The 16,825-nt window shown below is 48.2% G+C and overlaps 1 protein-coding gene across 8 annotated transcripts in view; it reads left to right on the top strand.

Annotated features, from left to right (window-relative positions):
* Positions 1 to 16,825, top strand: part of CDK5RAP2 (CDK5 regulatory subunit associated protein 2) — a 183,241-nt gene that overhangs the window by 54,325 nt on the left and 112,091 nt on the right. For 7 of the 8 annotated variants that reach the window (XR_003512411.1, XM_027550654.1, XM_027550655.1 and 4 more), the window contains exons 11-12: positions 1,975 to 2,067; positions 9,062 to 9,280. Coding sequence is in view for 7 of the 8 variants with exons in the window: in XM_027550654.1 (XP_027406455.1) it covers positions 1,975 to 2,067; positions 9,062 to 9,280 (312 nt within the window). In the remaining variant the exon portion in view is untranslated. The remainder of the gene's footprint in view (positions 1 to 1,974; positions 2,068 to 9,061; positions 9,281 to 16,825) is intronic. The other variant, XM_027550659.1, reaches the window with a different exon arrangement.

Genomic DNA, 16,825 nt, shown 5'->3' with positions numbered 1-16,825 from the left:
GTGTTCTTCCTGTTGTGAGGATCGTGATCTCTTACGTCTCAGTCACTGCTGGGCACCGATAGTAGAGACAAAGTCTAGTGGAGACAAAAGGCAGCATGAGGGGTCGGGACTGAGGGGAGCGCAGGTGGCTGTGACGTGGAGGGAAGGGGGCCTGGTCCCGCTTAGAGTGGATGTGGGAGCACCACCGCGGTCACCCTCAGTGACTTCTGGAGCTTCTGAGCAGTTCGGTGGAGTGCTTCCTCTGGGAGCAGGGGTCCGGGCTGAATCTTAGAGGGGGACAAGAGTTAGCTGGGGGGCAGGTGGAGACGCGGAGCCGCCTCATGCAGGGAAGAGAACGCTGGCCAGAGCATTCAGTTAGGAAAGAGCTCCTTGTGTGTTTGCAGAAGCAAAACAGTTGAAGCCTGTCAGAGCGTCACGTACAGAGCTTAAGTGAGGCGAGAGAAGGAGCCAGCAAGGCTGCGTGGGGCAGTGGTGCTGGAAGTCAGTGAGTTTAGCTGCTCGGGTAGCGGGCTCTGGAGCAGGAGGCGTGTGACTGTACTCCCCTCCCCAGGGATGAGACTGTATCCAGACGGGGTGGCGGGAGGGAGAGGATGGCGGCAGGGAGGCCAGTGCTGAAGCGAGCCCCTAGCCCCCCATTCAGAAAGCCCGAGTCAGCAGTGATCACAGCAAGTAGGAGGGGAGGGGTGGGGCTTATTCAAGAAGTCAGATTGGAAATAATGAAAAATGAGAAGTAACTCTGGGGGATTTGGTGATGAGATGCAGGACTTGAGAGGAGGAGCAGCATGGGGCGGCTTCTAGCCGCACACCTGGGGCTGTGGTGCTCCCACCAGCCCCCTTACAAGCGCGGGTTGCGGAGGGCCACGGAGAGGCGGGCGGCCCTGGAGGTGATGAGCCTGTCTGTGGTGGTGCAGTCACGAAGGCGTGTCTGCCTCTTTGCGACCCCGTGGACTGTAGCCTGCCAGGCTCCTGTGTCCATGGGATTTCCTAGGCAAGAATACCGTTTACAAGGTACCAACTCGGAGGAGCCCCTGGACTGTTCAGGTGAGAAGTCCAGGAGGCAGTCGACATGCCAGTCCCAAACTTGGAGAAGGCCCGGGCCTGAAGGTATGGATCTGGGAGTCAGTCTTCTACACGTGTGGGTGAAATTCTGAGAGCTGGTCTCCTTACCCAAGGAGAGCACAGGGTGGGCAGGAAGGCCTAGCCTTGGGCTGCAGGGGTGCACAGTTTCACAGATAAGGAGAGGAAGGTGGCCGCAGGGGCAGGACGCTAATAACCAGGAATCCGGGGTTGGGGAAGCCAAGGAGGCAGGAGTGTGAGTAGCCACTGGTGTCAGCTGCAGCGGAGGCTTGGTTCATAATCGCAGTCCGTGTCCATGTCGCGTGTTGGGAGCTCGGGACCCAGCTGAAGGCAGAGCTCGCTGCTGTGCAGGGCCCCAGATGGTGGAGCAAGTACCTTCTCGCAGAGGCCAGGGGCTGGCTGGGGAGTTTGTGGCTGAGTCTGGGCCATAGGAGAAGGTCACTGGAGGCGGTGGAGTTCTGGGAGGAGCCAGGCTGGGTGGTGTGGTGGGTCATCTCTGTGAACAGTACTATTGGGTTGGCTAAAAAGTTCGTTTGGGTTTTCTGTAGGATGGTTAGAAAACCCAAAGGAACATTTTGGCTAACCCAATAGTAACCCTCAGCGTGAGCGGGACATCAAGTTAGCACCTGTACACGTCACACTGTTGAAGCCTAACAGTGCTTCGGTGGGGTGAGTGTGGCATCCTCGTGTTACCACTGAGGGGGTGAAGTCTCAGAGAGGTGAAGTGCCTGTCCTAACGTCGTCCAGCTAGCGGCCAGTCGCACGAGAAGTCCCACTGTTCTGACTACAGAGCCCTCAGTGATAAGGGCTCCTAGTTCAGCAGGAGTGGCGTCTGGGCCATGCAGAGAGAGGAGATCCCAGTTGCACACTCGGCTACTCTTCCTTATTTTTACCCAGATTGAAGAACTTAACTCTGAAATCGAAGAGCTCAGTGCTGCCTTTGCTAAAGCTAAAGAAGCCCCCCAGAAAGCACAGACCCAGAAATTCCAGGTAAGTGTCGGCTTTGTTTGAAGTGGTCCTCCCTATGATCCTTACCCCTGTGAGGTCAGGACCGTGCTGCTAGAAGGAGCCCAGGGAGCTCCGAGAGGTCGTGAGAACAGAGTTGGCTCAGCCGGTTAGAGGAGCTTCTCCCGCAGCTGTGGGCCGCTCGCCAGCCCCCTCGTCAGTCTGACATGAAGACGGTGACGGCTGCGCCCAGCGGTGCAAGTGCTGGGCGTAGGGCCGAGTGCCCTAGCTCAGGAGTTGGAGTAGACTGTGAGATGTGTGGATTATCTCATCTAACCTTCACAACCCAATGGGGAAGCCAGTTTTCACCCCCCACCCCGCTTGTATTTGAGGGTTTTTTGAAGTTTCAGCAAGGGTACGCAGCTGATTCACTGTCACACAGCCTTGTGAGGGCCAGGACTTACGTGCAGTACTTGCTGATCCTAACAGCTGGCCTCTGTCGAACATGCTCTATGTGCCAAGCGCTGCGCCCCGTGGATCAGCCCAGTGAGTCTGCCCAGCAGCCCCCTGAGGGAGGCACTGTTCCCATCCCTGTTCTCTGCTGAGGACATCCAGGTTCAGAGGATCGAGTAGCTTGCTCAGGGTCACCGTGGTGGAAGGAGCTAGGATGTGACCCCAGAGTCGGTCTCACGCCCCAGCCTGTGCTCTTCCCTGTCCCTCCCTACCTCCCCTCTGAGCCTGGCTGTTCCGGGCTTCCTGCTCCTGGGCAGATATCTGTTCCAAGCCTTGGTTAGTTGACCTGCCTGTTCTCTGTTTTCCCTCCAACATGGGCCTGCAAGGACTCGTGCTGGTCATCCCCTGGTCGCCCGTCTCTCTTGTTAAATATGCTTCTGTATTTGGAATTAGCATTTTCTTTCCATGTTATACAGTGTTTACCTGTTACTAATAACTGGTTAATCGATAAAGCTCCATCATCTGATGAAGCCCATACTACCTTAAAACTCTCCCCTCCCACGTCTCCCGCTTATGTTGTTTTTAGTTATAAAGTAGAAGTTAGGAGTTAAATCTAATTTAAGACTGCTTGGTTCCTAAGATTCATATCCCATGCCTTATCTTTTCAGAGCCTTGGTTCACAGTAAGAGTAACTGAAGTAATTTAGTTTCAATCCTGGTGTATTGCAAGGAGAGATACATTTCTGTTTTGGGACTTTCAGCCTTGCCTTCCCAACTATTTTGGTGGTGGTTGATGAAATGGAGCCAAGATTATACTTTGCACTGAGTTTTTCGTTTTTTTTTTTTTTTACTTGCTTAGAAATTAACAAGCCTTAAAAGCTGAATTCTCAGGAAAACCATCCATATTACCCATTCCTTAGGGAAAAAAATATATGTTGGCAATTGATAAGCAAAGACCAGATATCCTTATAAGAGCTGTGATATTTTACTTGCTGTTGGCCCTTGATGGATAGAAAAGTCTTATCCACTCAAATGTTACCCTGACTTATTGTGTGTGTTCGTTAGTTTCATAACCCTCAGTCCTAAGGACTGTCAGAGTGATTTTTGAGGTCTTGTAGTTTGGCGTCGGCCAGGTTTCTCATCTTGAGAAGTGTGAAGAGCAGACACTGTTAAAACGCCTCAGGTTCTGCCTGGCTTGTTGGCTGTTCAGAGAGCACTCGTTTAATCCTTAGCCATGAAGGTAGAGCGTTCCCCTGTTTGACAGGTTGCTAGGACTTCAACTCGAGTCTGACTTCCAAATCGGTGCTCTTTCCACTCTGATCATGTGTGTGAATAAATGCATACCAGACCCCTGTATTGGCTCATTAATTACAAGGTGTATACAATGTGAATATTGGACAGACCCTTGAAAATGCATTGTCTTTGACATTTGAGGACCTTTTGGGGATGTTACGTGATTTGAACGAACTGTAGCGTAAGAGCCAGAGCTCACAAGGCTGGCGTTGAGCCTGACTGTGGAGCGACGGTTAGCGGTGTTCAGACTCTCGGATTCTGGCCACAGCGCAGAGACGTGAGTCCTAATCATAGGGTGACTCTGAGGACTGCAGTGCGGCCTGGCTGTGCCGCCTCTGAAGCCATCTGAACAGCGTATTTTCAGATTGGAAGCAGTGTTATGCCTCCTCCACCCCCTGCATGGCTTTATAAAAGTAACATTGCACATCGCAAGAAATTCATAAAATATTTAAAATGGTGGAAAGAGGTTGATAAAAGTCACCAGTAAACTCACATCTGAAGATATTCACTGTTAACACCTTAACTCTTTCAAAGTGCATATGTATAAATGTATCACCTTTGAAAAATTAAATAGCATCATTATGTATTTTCTTCTATAATCTCTTGTTTTCATTTAACATTTTGGCCATAGCAGTATATATAGATCAACCAATCCTGATTTTTTTTTTAGATCTAGCCAATCTTTAAAAAAAACCAATATTTTGAGATAATTGTAGATTCACATGCAGTAAATTTCTGCCTGCTCCTTACCTAGTTCCCCCGCAGCGAGCGTCTTGTGTGACCGTAGGACTGTGTCATGACCAGGGTATTGGTGCTGTCTGCTGACCTCACTCAGATTTCAGCAGTTTGACACCACTCGTTTGTGAGTGTGTGTGTGTGTGTGTGCGCGCGTGCACTTTTTATACAGTCTTTTTAAACAGCTGCATATAGTCCACTGTGTGTATCATCTTATTTTCATTGGGAAGAACCTGGGGTGGGACGTGGACGTGCGTCTGACTCTGCCTCGCCAGCTGGTCTCATCTTGGTGAACGAATTTGCACTCTCCAGTCTGCCTACACGTCATAAAATCCAGACAGTCACACTTACGTCCCCTAATCCTTATCAGGATTAAGTAGAGTGTGTATCTGGGCACAGGTAGTGACTCAGTAAATGTCAACTCATCCTTAAGTTGGATGGTGTAGTTCTGGCATAAAAATACAGTAGTATTTATTTTGGTCTGTTTTCAGATTCTGTTAATGACATACACGTAGCTTTTAGCTTGAGGAAAGTCTCCTTATTATCTGTTGATTGAAAGATAGTAGAGTAAGTGACGGCAGAGGGGGCGTGGATTTATTTATCCTGCCCCAGCTGAAACAAGACTGTATGTTATCATCTTCTACCTTTACAACAATCCTGTGAAATAGTGATCAGTCTCACAGTAAGATAACGAACTTTACAGAAATGAACTTCTTCCTGGTCACACAGTCTGAACTGGCCTTAGAACTCTGGGCCTTCTGCTCTTTTCAGCGAACTCATCATTTTTACACTGTGGAGAACAATTGGTTGATACTATTTGGGCTTTGGTTTCTGGCCATGTCCCACTGGGCCCAGTGTCGCCACCTGCTCAGTAGGCGCTTGAGTGATGAAATGGAATCCAGAAGCCAGGCTGTCCTGCAGGAGAACGTCAAGAAACAAAGGCAAAGAACAGCCTCTCTGGGGAAGCTCTCCCAGGGCCATCTCAGAGCAAAGTAGCATGGGAAGTGTTTTCATGGAGTGAATTGGCTGTATGAATTTGATTTCTTTGAACTTAGATTTTTTAAAGAGGCTTTGTGTTGTTATTTACATGGTTTTCCCACAGGACTTTGATCACTTTATTAATATCTATTATTTAAATAACAACCATTGCTGCGCTATATTTAACAAACTCTGAACTGGTATTCTTGTCTCTAGCCTTCCCCCATTGAATTCAGTCTTCTTGTTTTAATTTTTTGTAGTTTATTGGTGTTAATTGGAAACTTCCCTGGAATGGGTGAGGTGGAAAATGCCCTGGAAAGAGCACAGGCTCTGGAGTCATTTGAATCCCAGGTTTAATCCCTTATGGTCTGAAGACAGGCCAGTCATTTACCAGTCTGAGCCTTAGTGACTTAAAGAGGGATGATAATGTGTATTTTGTAGGATTGGTGTGCTGCTGCTGCTAAGTCACTTCAGTAGTGTCCGACTCTGTGAGACCCCATAGATGGCAGCCCACCAGGCTCCCCCGTCCCTGGGATTCTCCAGGCAAGAACACTAGAGTGGGTTGCCATTTCCTTCTCCAGTGCATGAAAGTGAAAAGTGGAAGTGAAGTCGCTCAGTTGTGTCCGACTCTTTGCCACCCCATGGACTGTAGCCCACCAGGCTCCTCCGTCCATGGGATTTTCCAGGCAAGAGTACTGGAGTGGGGTGCCGTTGCTTTCTCCAGCGTTGGTGTGAGAGACAGAGATACAATGCTTGTAAAAGCGCCTGGTTTAGAGAGTCATGTATTATCAGTGCTTACTTAATAAGAGGTAACTATGAAAATTGTTCGAGGTGAGCATTTCCCCAAATCATTGTTTACCTTCTTTTTTGAGTTTATTTAGATAAGCATTGCCCCAGTTCCTTTTTGGGGTGAGGTGGAATGTGGCCTAGGTTTTCGCATTTCTCTCATTTATTTCAGTTTTAAAGGAAACGGAAAGCAAAAGCCTCTGTGAAGCCCACTCTGGAGTCTGACTGGTGCTCTTCCTCTGTGGCGCCGCGTCCTCGAGAATAGTTGGGGAAACGTGGGACCATGCGGCTCGGCTGTAGGGGCCCACAAACAGCAGAGCCCCTGCACCTCCAGAGTGACTGTGGCTGTAGCCCACCTCTGTGAACACCTGGGCTTTTCTGTCAACGGAGGCAGAACTAGATTTCTTGGGAAGCCCAGAAGCTGGGGCCGGTACCTTTGTGCTACAGTCAGCGTTGAGACCTTGATAGCTCAAGTGTCCCTTGCTCTAAAATTTTTAATCTTGTCCTCAGTCTAATTCAAAAGACACATTTTAGAAAGAAGTTTATTTTCTTCTATTACGAGTAGTATATAATTTTATTCCCGAAGATTAGAAAGAAGGAAAAAAGGGAAATCACGTAATCACCCAACCACTATTAATACTTTGATGATTCTCCTCCCTGGTTTTCTTCTGGCATAGCTTTTATTTTTTAGCTCGTTTGCAGTTTGATTGTGGGGTTGTCTTTTTTTATATAACATCCTGACTTAGAAATATTCACATAGTTCAGTTGCTCAGTCGTGTCTGACTCTTTGCGACCCCATGGACTGCAGCACGCCAGGCCTCCCTGTCCATCACCAGCTCCCAGAGCCTACTCAAACTCATGTCTGTCAAGTTGGTGATGCCATCCAACCATGTTATCCTCTGTCATGTAATCCTTTTCCTCCTGCCTTCAATCTTTCCCAGCATCAGGGTCTTTTCAAATGGGTCAGTTCTTGGCATCAGGTGGCCAAAGGATTGGTGTTTCATCTTCAGCATCAGTCCTTCGAGTGAATATTCAGGACTGATTGCCTTTAGGACAGACTGGTTGGATCTCTTTGCTGTCCAAGGGACCCTCAAGAGTCTTCTCCAACACCACAGTTCAAAAACATCAGTTCTTCAGCACTCAGCTTTCTTTATAGTCCAACTCTCACATCCATACATGACTACTGGAAAAACAATAGCTTTGACTGGACAGACCATTGTCGGCAAAGTAATGTCTCTGCTTTTTAATATGCTGTCTAGGTTGGTCATAGCTTTTCTTTCAAGGAGTAAGTGTCATTTAGTTTCATGGCTACAGTCACCATTTGCAGTGATTTTGGAGCCCAAGAAAATAAAGTCTGTTACTGTTTCCACTGTTTCTCCATCTGTTTGCCATGGATTGATGTGATTGATGCCATGATCTTCGTTTTTTGAATGTTGAGTTTTAAGGCAGCCTTTTCACTCTCCTTTTTCACTTTCATCAGGACACTTATTAGTTCCTCTTTGCTTTCTGCTGTAAGGGTGGTGTCATCTGCATATCTGAGGTTATTGATATTTCTCCCGCCAATCTTGATTCCAGCTTGTGCTTCATCCAACCCAGCGTTTCTCATGATGTACTCCGCATATAAGTTAAATAAGCAGGGTGACAATATCCAGTCTTGATGTATTCCTTTCCCAGTTTGGAACCAGTGTATCTGCCAGTTCCATGTCCAGTTCTAACTGTTGCCTCACATATTATCAGCTCTTTGTAAATAATGGTTTTAAGGTTTTATCATGTGGCTTTGTCATATTTTATTCATTTTTATATTTTGCACGCTTAGGTTGTTTCTTATTTTTTATTCTGTGTGATTCTGTGATGAATGACTGTATATAAAGCTTTCCCCCCGGTATATTTTGAATTCTTCTCCTGAGATTGAATCCTAGGAATGGAATTGTGGGGCTGGTTGTGAACCTCTTTGCACAGTGTGTTCACGCCTGATGTCTGGGACCTGTCCTCAGGGAGTCCTGTCAGTGTATCCTTGACTTCTGGATGCTTGGCCAGTCTGGAGAGGTGAATGTTGATCGTATCGTTTCACAGTGAGCTCGCCAGCACTGGGTAGTCTCATTAAAACAATCTCCCTTGTTATGTGAAAGGTCGTTTTTAATTTGCTCTTTTTGATTATTGGTGAGTTACGACATTTTTTAGTATGCTTGATAGTCACATATGTATTTTCTCTGCTGAAATGTATTAATGAGATAAACCTGTTCTTGATGCGTATAGCCATCTGACTCTGCTGAAGTTAAAGCCTCCCATTCCCTTTTCTCTGGATGACTCTGGATTGGAGCCATCCTAACAGAGATGAACATTGCTCGTGCTTGACTCCATCTCTGCCTTTTAAATAAAATTCTTTATTGTCTGTCTTTTAAAAATAACAATTTTTAAAGCTATTATAGAAATAACATGCTCAGTAACCCTATATTTGAAAATACAGAGAAGTAAAGAAAAAAATCATGTGTTCACATCCCACTTAATGTGGGATTTTTTTGTGCTTTTCTTTATCATCTTAAAAAAAAAAGTTCTTTTACACAATAACTGTAGTCTTCCCCCCCTTAATATCAGCATCGTATCATAAAGGATGCCCTGTGTTATCTAAAAACATTCATATAATTTTTCTTTGGGTCCTGAATGTTGTTTAGGTTTGTTTCCACACCCCCCGCCCCCCACCCCAGCCCCGAGGGTGACCGAGGAGCACCTGTTTCTTGGTTTGTTCACTGAGCTGTGATAATCAACCCAGCTCCCCTCCCCTCTTCTTCTTCTAGGGCTCTGAAGATTACGAGGCTGCTCTGTTAGAAAAGGCAGCCCTTTTGGCTGAGCTGCACTCAGAAAACCTCAGCAAGAGCACAGAGAACCACAGACTACGAAGGAGCATTAAGAAGGTCACCCAGGAGCTGAGCAACCTGCAGCAGGAACGGGAGAGGCTGGAGAAGGCGCTGGAAGCAGCCCGCCAAGAGAGGAGCAAGGGAGACCACACCATCCACGTGAGTGCTGCCGCTGCCCTCTGGAATAGGCCCACAAGCCTGGGGGCTATGTGGCTGGTTTTGGTTTTAGGGAGATAGATATTCATTGCTGAAAACTTAGAAAAACGCCCCAAATAGAAAATATTTCACTTGTCTTCTCATCACCTAGAAATGACCGGTCTCAACTGTTTGACGTTCTAGTCCTTTTATCTCTCTCTCACAGACACGGACACACACGTGCACATTATTAGTATCGAGCTGAAAATGCATTGTTAAAGTTTTTTGGCCATGCAGCAAAAAAAGTTAGTTCTCTGGCCAGGGATTGAGCGCGTGCCCCCTACATTGGAAGCACAGAGTCCTAACCGCGGGATCACCAGGAAAGTCCCTGAAAATGCATTTTTGTATTCTGTTTTGCTTTTTATTCTTTTATTTTGGTGTGTGGCCGTTAAGAGTTTTCTTGAGAAACTTTTTTTTTTTTAAATATGTGAACACAGTAGTTCATCGCTTGAATGCACTACAACTTACTTAACTAGTCCTTACTGTAGGATGTATAGTTTTCATTTTGTAACAAGTCCTGTAAGAAACATCATTGTACATAAATACTTATCAACTGATTATGTACTGATAGAGGTATAATTACTCGGTCAAAGACTATGCATGTTTTTAACGCTGTTTTATAGATACATTCAAATTGTTCTCCAGAAAGATTATACCATGCTCCCTAGAGGAGAGTGATCTTTTTAAAAGACTGCTCTATTTAGCATTGAGTGTTAGTATTTTAAAAAATTCTCTCTGAATTTGGTAGACAAAAATTATCTCTTACAGTTTCTATTGTATTTATTTTTTTTGAGAGATGTACTCACCTGGTGTTATATAGCCGTGTTTTGTTTATTTTCACTGCTGTGTACTGCTCTAGTATGTGAGTTTATGGTTACTTATCCATTTACTGTAGTTGGAAATTTGGGCTGGACCTTGTCTTTGGCCATCGTAACTGACAGCCTGTTGAGGCAAACACGTGTGTTTTCTATTGTGATTTCTATTACATCTAAAATTCAGCATTCAGCATCCTTGGAGCAGGACATGGCAACCCACTCCAGTATTCTTGCCGGGAAAATTCCACGGACAGAGATGCCTAGCAGGGGACAGTCCATGGGGTCTCAGAGTCGCACACGATTGAGCACGCACACGTTGTATTTCCCATTCAGCATCCCGAGAGTCACATCCGGTTACAAAGCCTTGGTGCAGTCGGGTAGGATGGGCTCTGGGGCTGAGTGATCACTGACACTCAGGTTCAGTGAGTTCCCAGCACGGGGGCCTGGGAAGGTCGAGTCATGGGAGGGCTCCAGGGAGAGCCCACAGGTTCCAGGGTCCTCTGGTGGCTGCCCTTAGCCGGGATGGGACGTCAGGATCCATAGTTGGAAGTCCTAATGCTGACGCCAACAAGGGGAGTGAAATTCCAGCCTTGTCTATTTTAACAGAAATCCCAGGAGGGCAAGAGAGCAGTAATGGAAACCTGAAAGTGAAGTCGCTCAGTTGTGTCCGACTCTTTGCCACCCCATGGACTGCAGCCTATCAGGCTCCTCCGTCCATGGGATTTTCCAGGCAAGAGTGCTGGAGTGGATTGCCATTTCCTTCTCCAGCGGATCTTCCTGACCCAGGGATTGAACCCTGGTCTCCCACATTGCAGGCAGATGCTTTACCGTCTGAGCCACCAGGGAATGGAAACTTAGGAAAATAAAAAATCTCGCCTGAAATTCCACAAGCCTCCTGGAGTGTCACCCTTCAGCCCTGCTGCATGGGGGCCCGGCTGGATCAGGCTGCATGTTGTTTGGTCACCTGCTTCGCCGTGAGCGTCTCCCCGTGCCTCTCTCTCTCATGGCCGTCTCCCCGTGGTGTTTAGGCTCCAGAGCCATCCTGCTGAAGGGTGCATGCGCTTCATGGAGTAGATTCCACATGACTTACTTGATGATTTCCTGCTCTCTCGGGCAGTTTGCCTGTCTCAGTAGTACCGCAGTGCCCGTCTTTGGGCTGTAAGGCATTGTTTTCTTGAAATGCCGAGGATCTGAGGAGTGAGATCACTGGGCCAGATGATACAAATATCTGACACTAGTTAATCACGCTGCCAAGTTATTTGTTCAAAGGGCCGGATTAATCTATGCTTCACCAGCAGTACTGGAGTCTACCAGTTTATTGCATGTTAGTAAAAAACCTTTTTCTCGTATTTATGCAGTGTTACTGAGCAGCAAATGTATCTGGGCTAGATGCTGATGGAAATATGTGGCACGACCTCTGAATGTTTTAATTTTTTCTTAAGGGAGATGAAAATGTTATACATGGCAAAATGCAAAGCAGTGGAGACCCAGCGCTAATTCATGGAGCTTATGTGTTCAGCACAGAAGATCCTTGTGGGAGAGAGCAGTCAGGAAAACTTCCTAGGACAGCGGTCCCCAAACTTTTTGGCCCCAGGGACCAATTTTCCTGGAAGACAGTTCTTCCATGGACTGGGGGTAGGGAGGATAGTTTGGGGATGATTCAAGCTCACTACATTTATTGTGGACTTTATTTTTATTATTATAACATCAGGTCCGCCTCAGGTCATCTGACATCAGATTGAAGGGGTTGGGGACCCGTGCTCTCGGAGGAGATGACACTCGAGTGAGCAGTGTGAGATTTGAGTTGTGTGGCTTTATAGATGAGTGAAGAAAAAACTGGCCAGAAAGGGTCCTTCTGTAGAGGTCAGTTTCCATAATCAGTTCTTAGATCCTTCACTGTCGGATAATTCTTTCCCCCTTAGTTTAGTTTATCCCCTCTGTTCCTCACTATCATTATAAAAATGTTTATTCAGTAGAAATTGGATTTGGGGGCTACATAGGCATGCATGTGTACGTGTGCACACACACACACACCCCTATAAAATACATAATTGTTTCTTTACCTTATAACTTACTCTTGGTAAACATTTGAAATGGCTGTATAACTTTATATCACGGTGGTACGCTGTAATTTATTCACCTATCCTTGTATTGTTAGACATTGTTGGTTCCATAATTCACTTATTCATGAAAACCCTAATGCTTCCTAAAGGAATTTTGGACTGCAGTTGATAAGAAGATTTCTAAGTAGTATGCATACATCTTCACAAGGAGGCAGGGAATGCTTGGCAGGAAGTGGAAGGGGCATATGACGGGGAGAGGGAGGAACTGGATCAAAGTCTACTCTGGGTGGGAGGTTTTCTTTTTTTGCAGGGCTAGAAACTCCGTTCCTTAGGGAACTTAGGCAGAAAAAGGAATATGTTACTTTGGATAACTGAACACCTAGAAGGACAGGGCTGGCAGGAACTCTGCCAGGACCGAGCCTGTGTCTTGAGAGCTGCCTTCTGTTTCTGGAGTCCACTCGACTCCAGCTGCGGGTGGTGGACCCACCACTGCCAGGCCTGCTGGGACGGCCACTGCTCAGTTTATTGCAAGAGAGGAAGGAGGACTCGTGCACTCAGCCCTGGTCAGGAGGCCCGAGGGCTGAGCTGCCGAGAGGCTCAGCCCGGGCCACAGGCTCGTTCTTCGTCAGAAGCGCGTGCAGGTGTGAGCCCGTGTTCACAGGCGGCTCCCCCAGAACCCTGAGCTGGGAAGGGATCAGCGCTTCCCCAGAGAGAGTGCGGCTGTCCTTCCGGGCCCTGGGCTCCAGTGCTTCTGTGTTCACCTTCGATGCGCATGGCTGTGACGGAGCATCCTTGCGTCTCATCACGGCTGCTTTGCTACATTAAGTCGTGCTTGTCTCTTACAGGACAGTCTGGCCGTGTTTTTTTTTCTGTTGCATGTATCGCGTCACAACCGCATCTCCACTTAACTTCTGGCTTCATCCCGGGAATTTGCTGTGTCCGTCTCATCAGTGTGTTCTGTACCCGATCCTAGGGGCACTGGCTTGTTCAGGGTCTGGGAAAATGTGCTGGGCTGACTTTACCTTCTGGTGCAAAGATGCGCGCAGAGGTAGAGCGTGGCCACCAGCCTCGTGTGTCTTCTCAGCTGGTTCTGTTGACTAAGCTCTTCATTAACTAGAGCCTCCCACTCAGCAGCTGCTATTGCCGTTGCTTTTGGAGTGACGCAAATAAGCCCAGGCCTTTTCGTGGCCTCTGTGTCTGGCTTGGCAAAGGAGGAGTCCATTCGTGCGTCCAGCCACACTGAGCGCTTTGTGCAGGCTCTCTGCTTGGCCTGGGGACAGCTCCCGAAAGGAGACAGGAGCAGAGAAGCATGGGAGCACGGAGCAGGGTCAGAGAAGGTTCCCAGGGAAAGGGACCTTTGAACTAGCTCTGAAGTTTGAGTTGAAGGTTATGATGTAGGCAAGGAAGAGAAGGGCTTTGTACAGGAGACGACGGTACACCGGTGTGAGAGAGTGGTGTTTGGTGGAGGAAGAGTTTGGAGCGGTAGTGGATGGTGCTTTAACCTGGAGAGAGGTTGAATTGTAGAGGGCCATGTCACGGTTTGGGGGAGTGGACGTGACCTGTACGGAGTGTGGCCCCCATTGAGGGGGACTTAAGGAGAGGGTTGTTAGGATCAGGTGTGCAGTTTAGAGGGCCTTGTCTGGTGGGCGTCTGGAGAATGGATTGTCTGCAGAGAGCCCCGAGACAGGAAGATGAGAACAGGCGCATGGCCTGAGAGACTGGCTCCGAGAAGCCAGGGCAGAAGGAGCCTGTTCCTCTGCAACGGGTGTGGCTTCTGGGCTGTCCGGTGCATATTCAAAGCTTTCCCCACCTGGACTCTTGAATATTCAGCAGGTACTTGAACTCGCCTGCCTCCCACAGGTGGAGCTGAAAAACACTGGTAAGAAGAGACGTTCCAAAGTAGACAGCCAGGGGGACCTGCTGTTATAGCACAGGGAGCTCAGCTCAGTGCTCTGTGATAACCCAGAGGGGTGGGGCGGGGGTGGGAGCGGGGCTCCAGAGGGAGGGGATATATGTGTACAGAGGGGCCTCCCTGGGGCTCAGCTGGTAAAGAGCCCCCCTGCAGTGCGGGAGACCTGGTTCGATCCCTGGGCTGGGAAGCTCCCTGGGAGAAGGGACCACTACCCACTCCAGTATTCTGGGCTGGAGAATCCCATGGACCACAGTTCACGGGGTCGCAAAGAGTCAGACACGACTGAGTGACCGCCACTTGGCTTTCACAGCTGATTCACTTTGTCGTGCGGCAGAAGCTAGCGCAGCAGTAAAGCAGCTGCGTGCTCAGCCGCGCAGTCGCACGCCGATGAAAAAGCACGAAAACGTGCTCCAAACATTGGTCTTTTTCTCGGTTCACATTCAGCTCTGTCTTCAGCATCCTTTTTGGTAGTGAAAATTGGTGTCGGAGTGGTAGAAATAAAGCAAATATGATCTCTTAGGTGTGGGTTTCTTTGGTGTGCTTTGCAGTTAATAAAAGGACCGCCTGTCTTTCCCTTGGCGCTCACAGCCCTGCGATTGGGCATACAACAGGTTATTCCCATTTTACAGATTAACCGGAGCCTCAGAATTTAAATGGCTTTTTAAAAAAAGAATTTAAATGGCTTGATCTTGGTCACGTAGAAGAGGATAAATAATGTGATGTGGATCCAGGACTGTGGACTTTTTAGTTTCAGGACTTTGCTAAGATACTATGCTGAGGCTATGCCAGACCGTCAGTATTTATGTTAAGAATACTGTGCTTTTGGCAAAAAGGAAGACTGATAATTTCAGCTTTTCAGTGGACCACAGTAATCTGTTTTCAAGACCACCTAACTTGTGTCTGGGTTATTTGAAGCTTTCAAACTTGTCATTGTTTCTGTGTTTCAGAAACATTTTCAGAGATTTATGGACAGTCAAAATTAAATGCGTTAGGGTCACAGAAAAATGAGGATGACGAGTGAAATGGAAGCAGGTGAGGCAGGAGAGATGCCTGCTGTGATCGTGGTCGCAGTGCTACAGACGGGACTTAACACCCGGCTGGTCGTTCCTGGCAGCGACAGTAAAAAGGGAAATGTAGTTACAAGGTCTCCAGTGTCTGTAAAGATGAAGACATTAAGATAAAGGGACAGCCTTTGCTGGCACTGAGGCCTAAGGGAAGTATTGCCTCTGGTGGGTTTCTATAAAGAGTTCTCTGAGCAGTATACAGAGCCCTCGACAATACCCCATTCAATAAAAGCAATTTTGCCCAGGGCCAGATCAATGTCATCCAAGTCGGGTAAGCCTGTAAGTATTTAGGCTTTCAGTCCCTGGGACTGTCTCGCTGTTTCCCAGTATTCTCGTTTCTTGGACAAGAATCACAAAGTCAGCGGGAAATAATCCTGCAGCTCTGTCTTGAGACGATCCCTCACTCGAAGCCTTGCAGTGGCCCCTGTCGAGCAGCACGGGTCGAGCCAGCCTCTCTTGGATGTGATCGAACCATCCTGTGCTCGTGCCAAAACCATGTACTGCCGCCTCATTGTTCCCCCTGCTAAGCATTTTGGAAGGAGACAGTGCCTGTCGAAGATGCGGCTTGGATCTGAGGCGTCTGAATTCACGGTGTCTGATGGTGCGTGAACACCGAGACGTTTGGCCGGGAGAGTCAGTTCACTGTCTGTAGCTTTGTTTTAATCGCCTGTGATTGCAGTGACCCACGCCAGGCTCCCCGGCCTGTGTCGTCATCTGCAGCTTGCTCGTTTGTTTGTTGAGGGGACCGTTGCTGAGCATTTGCAGTGTGCAGGCACTGTGGGTAGGCTCGCGTGAATCCAAGCTTCAGCCTCTACCTCGGGAGTGCTATTCACGAAAAAAAAAGAACAAGGTCAAAAAGTGAGGGTCTCACAGATAGATCCCCTTTATTGTATTATACCTCCTCACCAGCAGAGGGACCCAGAACTCTTTAAAGAAATTCAGGAGGCCTTTGCAAAAAACAATCAGACCCCCGCCCCCAGTATTCCTAAGTCGATGTTCTGACTGTGATGTTTAAAATGTCCTAGCTTCTGTGGTCTGGGGCTTCCCTGGTGGCTCAGATGGTAAAGAATCTGACTGCTGTGTGGGAGACCAGGGTCTGATCCCTGGGTCGGGAAGATCCTCTGGAGAAGGGCATGGCTACCCACTCCAGTGTTCTTGCCTGGAGGATCCCCCCATGGACAGAGGAGCATGGTGGGCTGCAGTCCGTGGGGTCACGAGAGTCAGACACGACTGAGTGGCTTCACTGGGACTTTGTGCTCTAACAGGAGCTGCTTGGTTTCTTACAACCTTGCTCTCACATCTCTGGCTTTGACAACCTTGTTTGGCTCCAGAGACTCGAGGTGCTGCCGCGTGTGCGTGTGTGCGTGTGCGTGTGTGTGGTGGAGTGCGTGTGCGTGTGTGTGTGTGTGCGTGTGTGCGTGTGTGTGGTGGAGGACAGCACAGGCACGTCTCGGTTTTGCGTTTGCTGCCTCTGGTTCAGGCGCTCTGTGCTGCTCCGGGTGAGCAGGGGGCGGAGAGGAGCAAGTCACAGGCTCTTCCTTCCCCTCTGAGGGCCCCGGTCCTTAGACGTTGATTTAGCCTGTTCCCCAGACTGTCTGCTAACGCTCTCGCCTGTTATGAGACCTGTCTCCTGCTACTCTGACAAGTGTGTGCTT

This window comes from Bos indicus x Bos taurus, chromosome 8 (genome assembly GCF_003369695.1).
Source record: "Bos indicus x Bos taurus breed Angus x Brahman F1 hybrid chromosome 8, Bos_hybrid_MaternalHap_v2.0, whole genome shotgun sequence".
Taxonomy (NCBI): Eukaryota; Metazoa; Chordata; class Mammalia; order Artiodactyla; family Bovidae; genus Bos; species Bos indicus x Bos taurus.
This window is presented reverse-complemented; position numbering and strand designations above follow the sequence as displayed.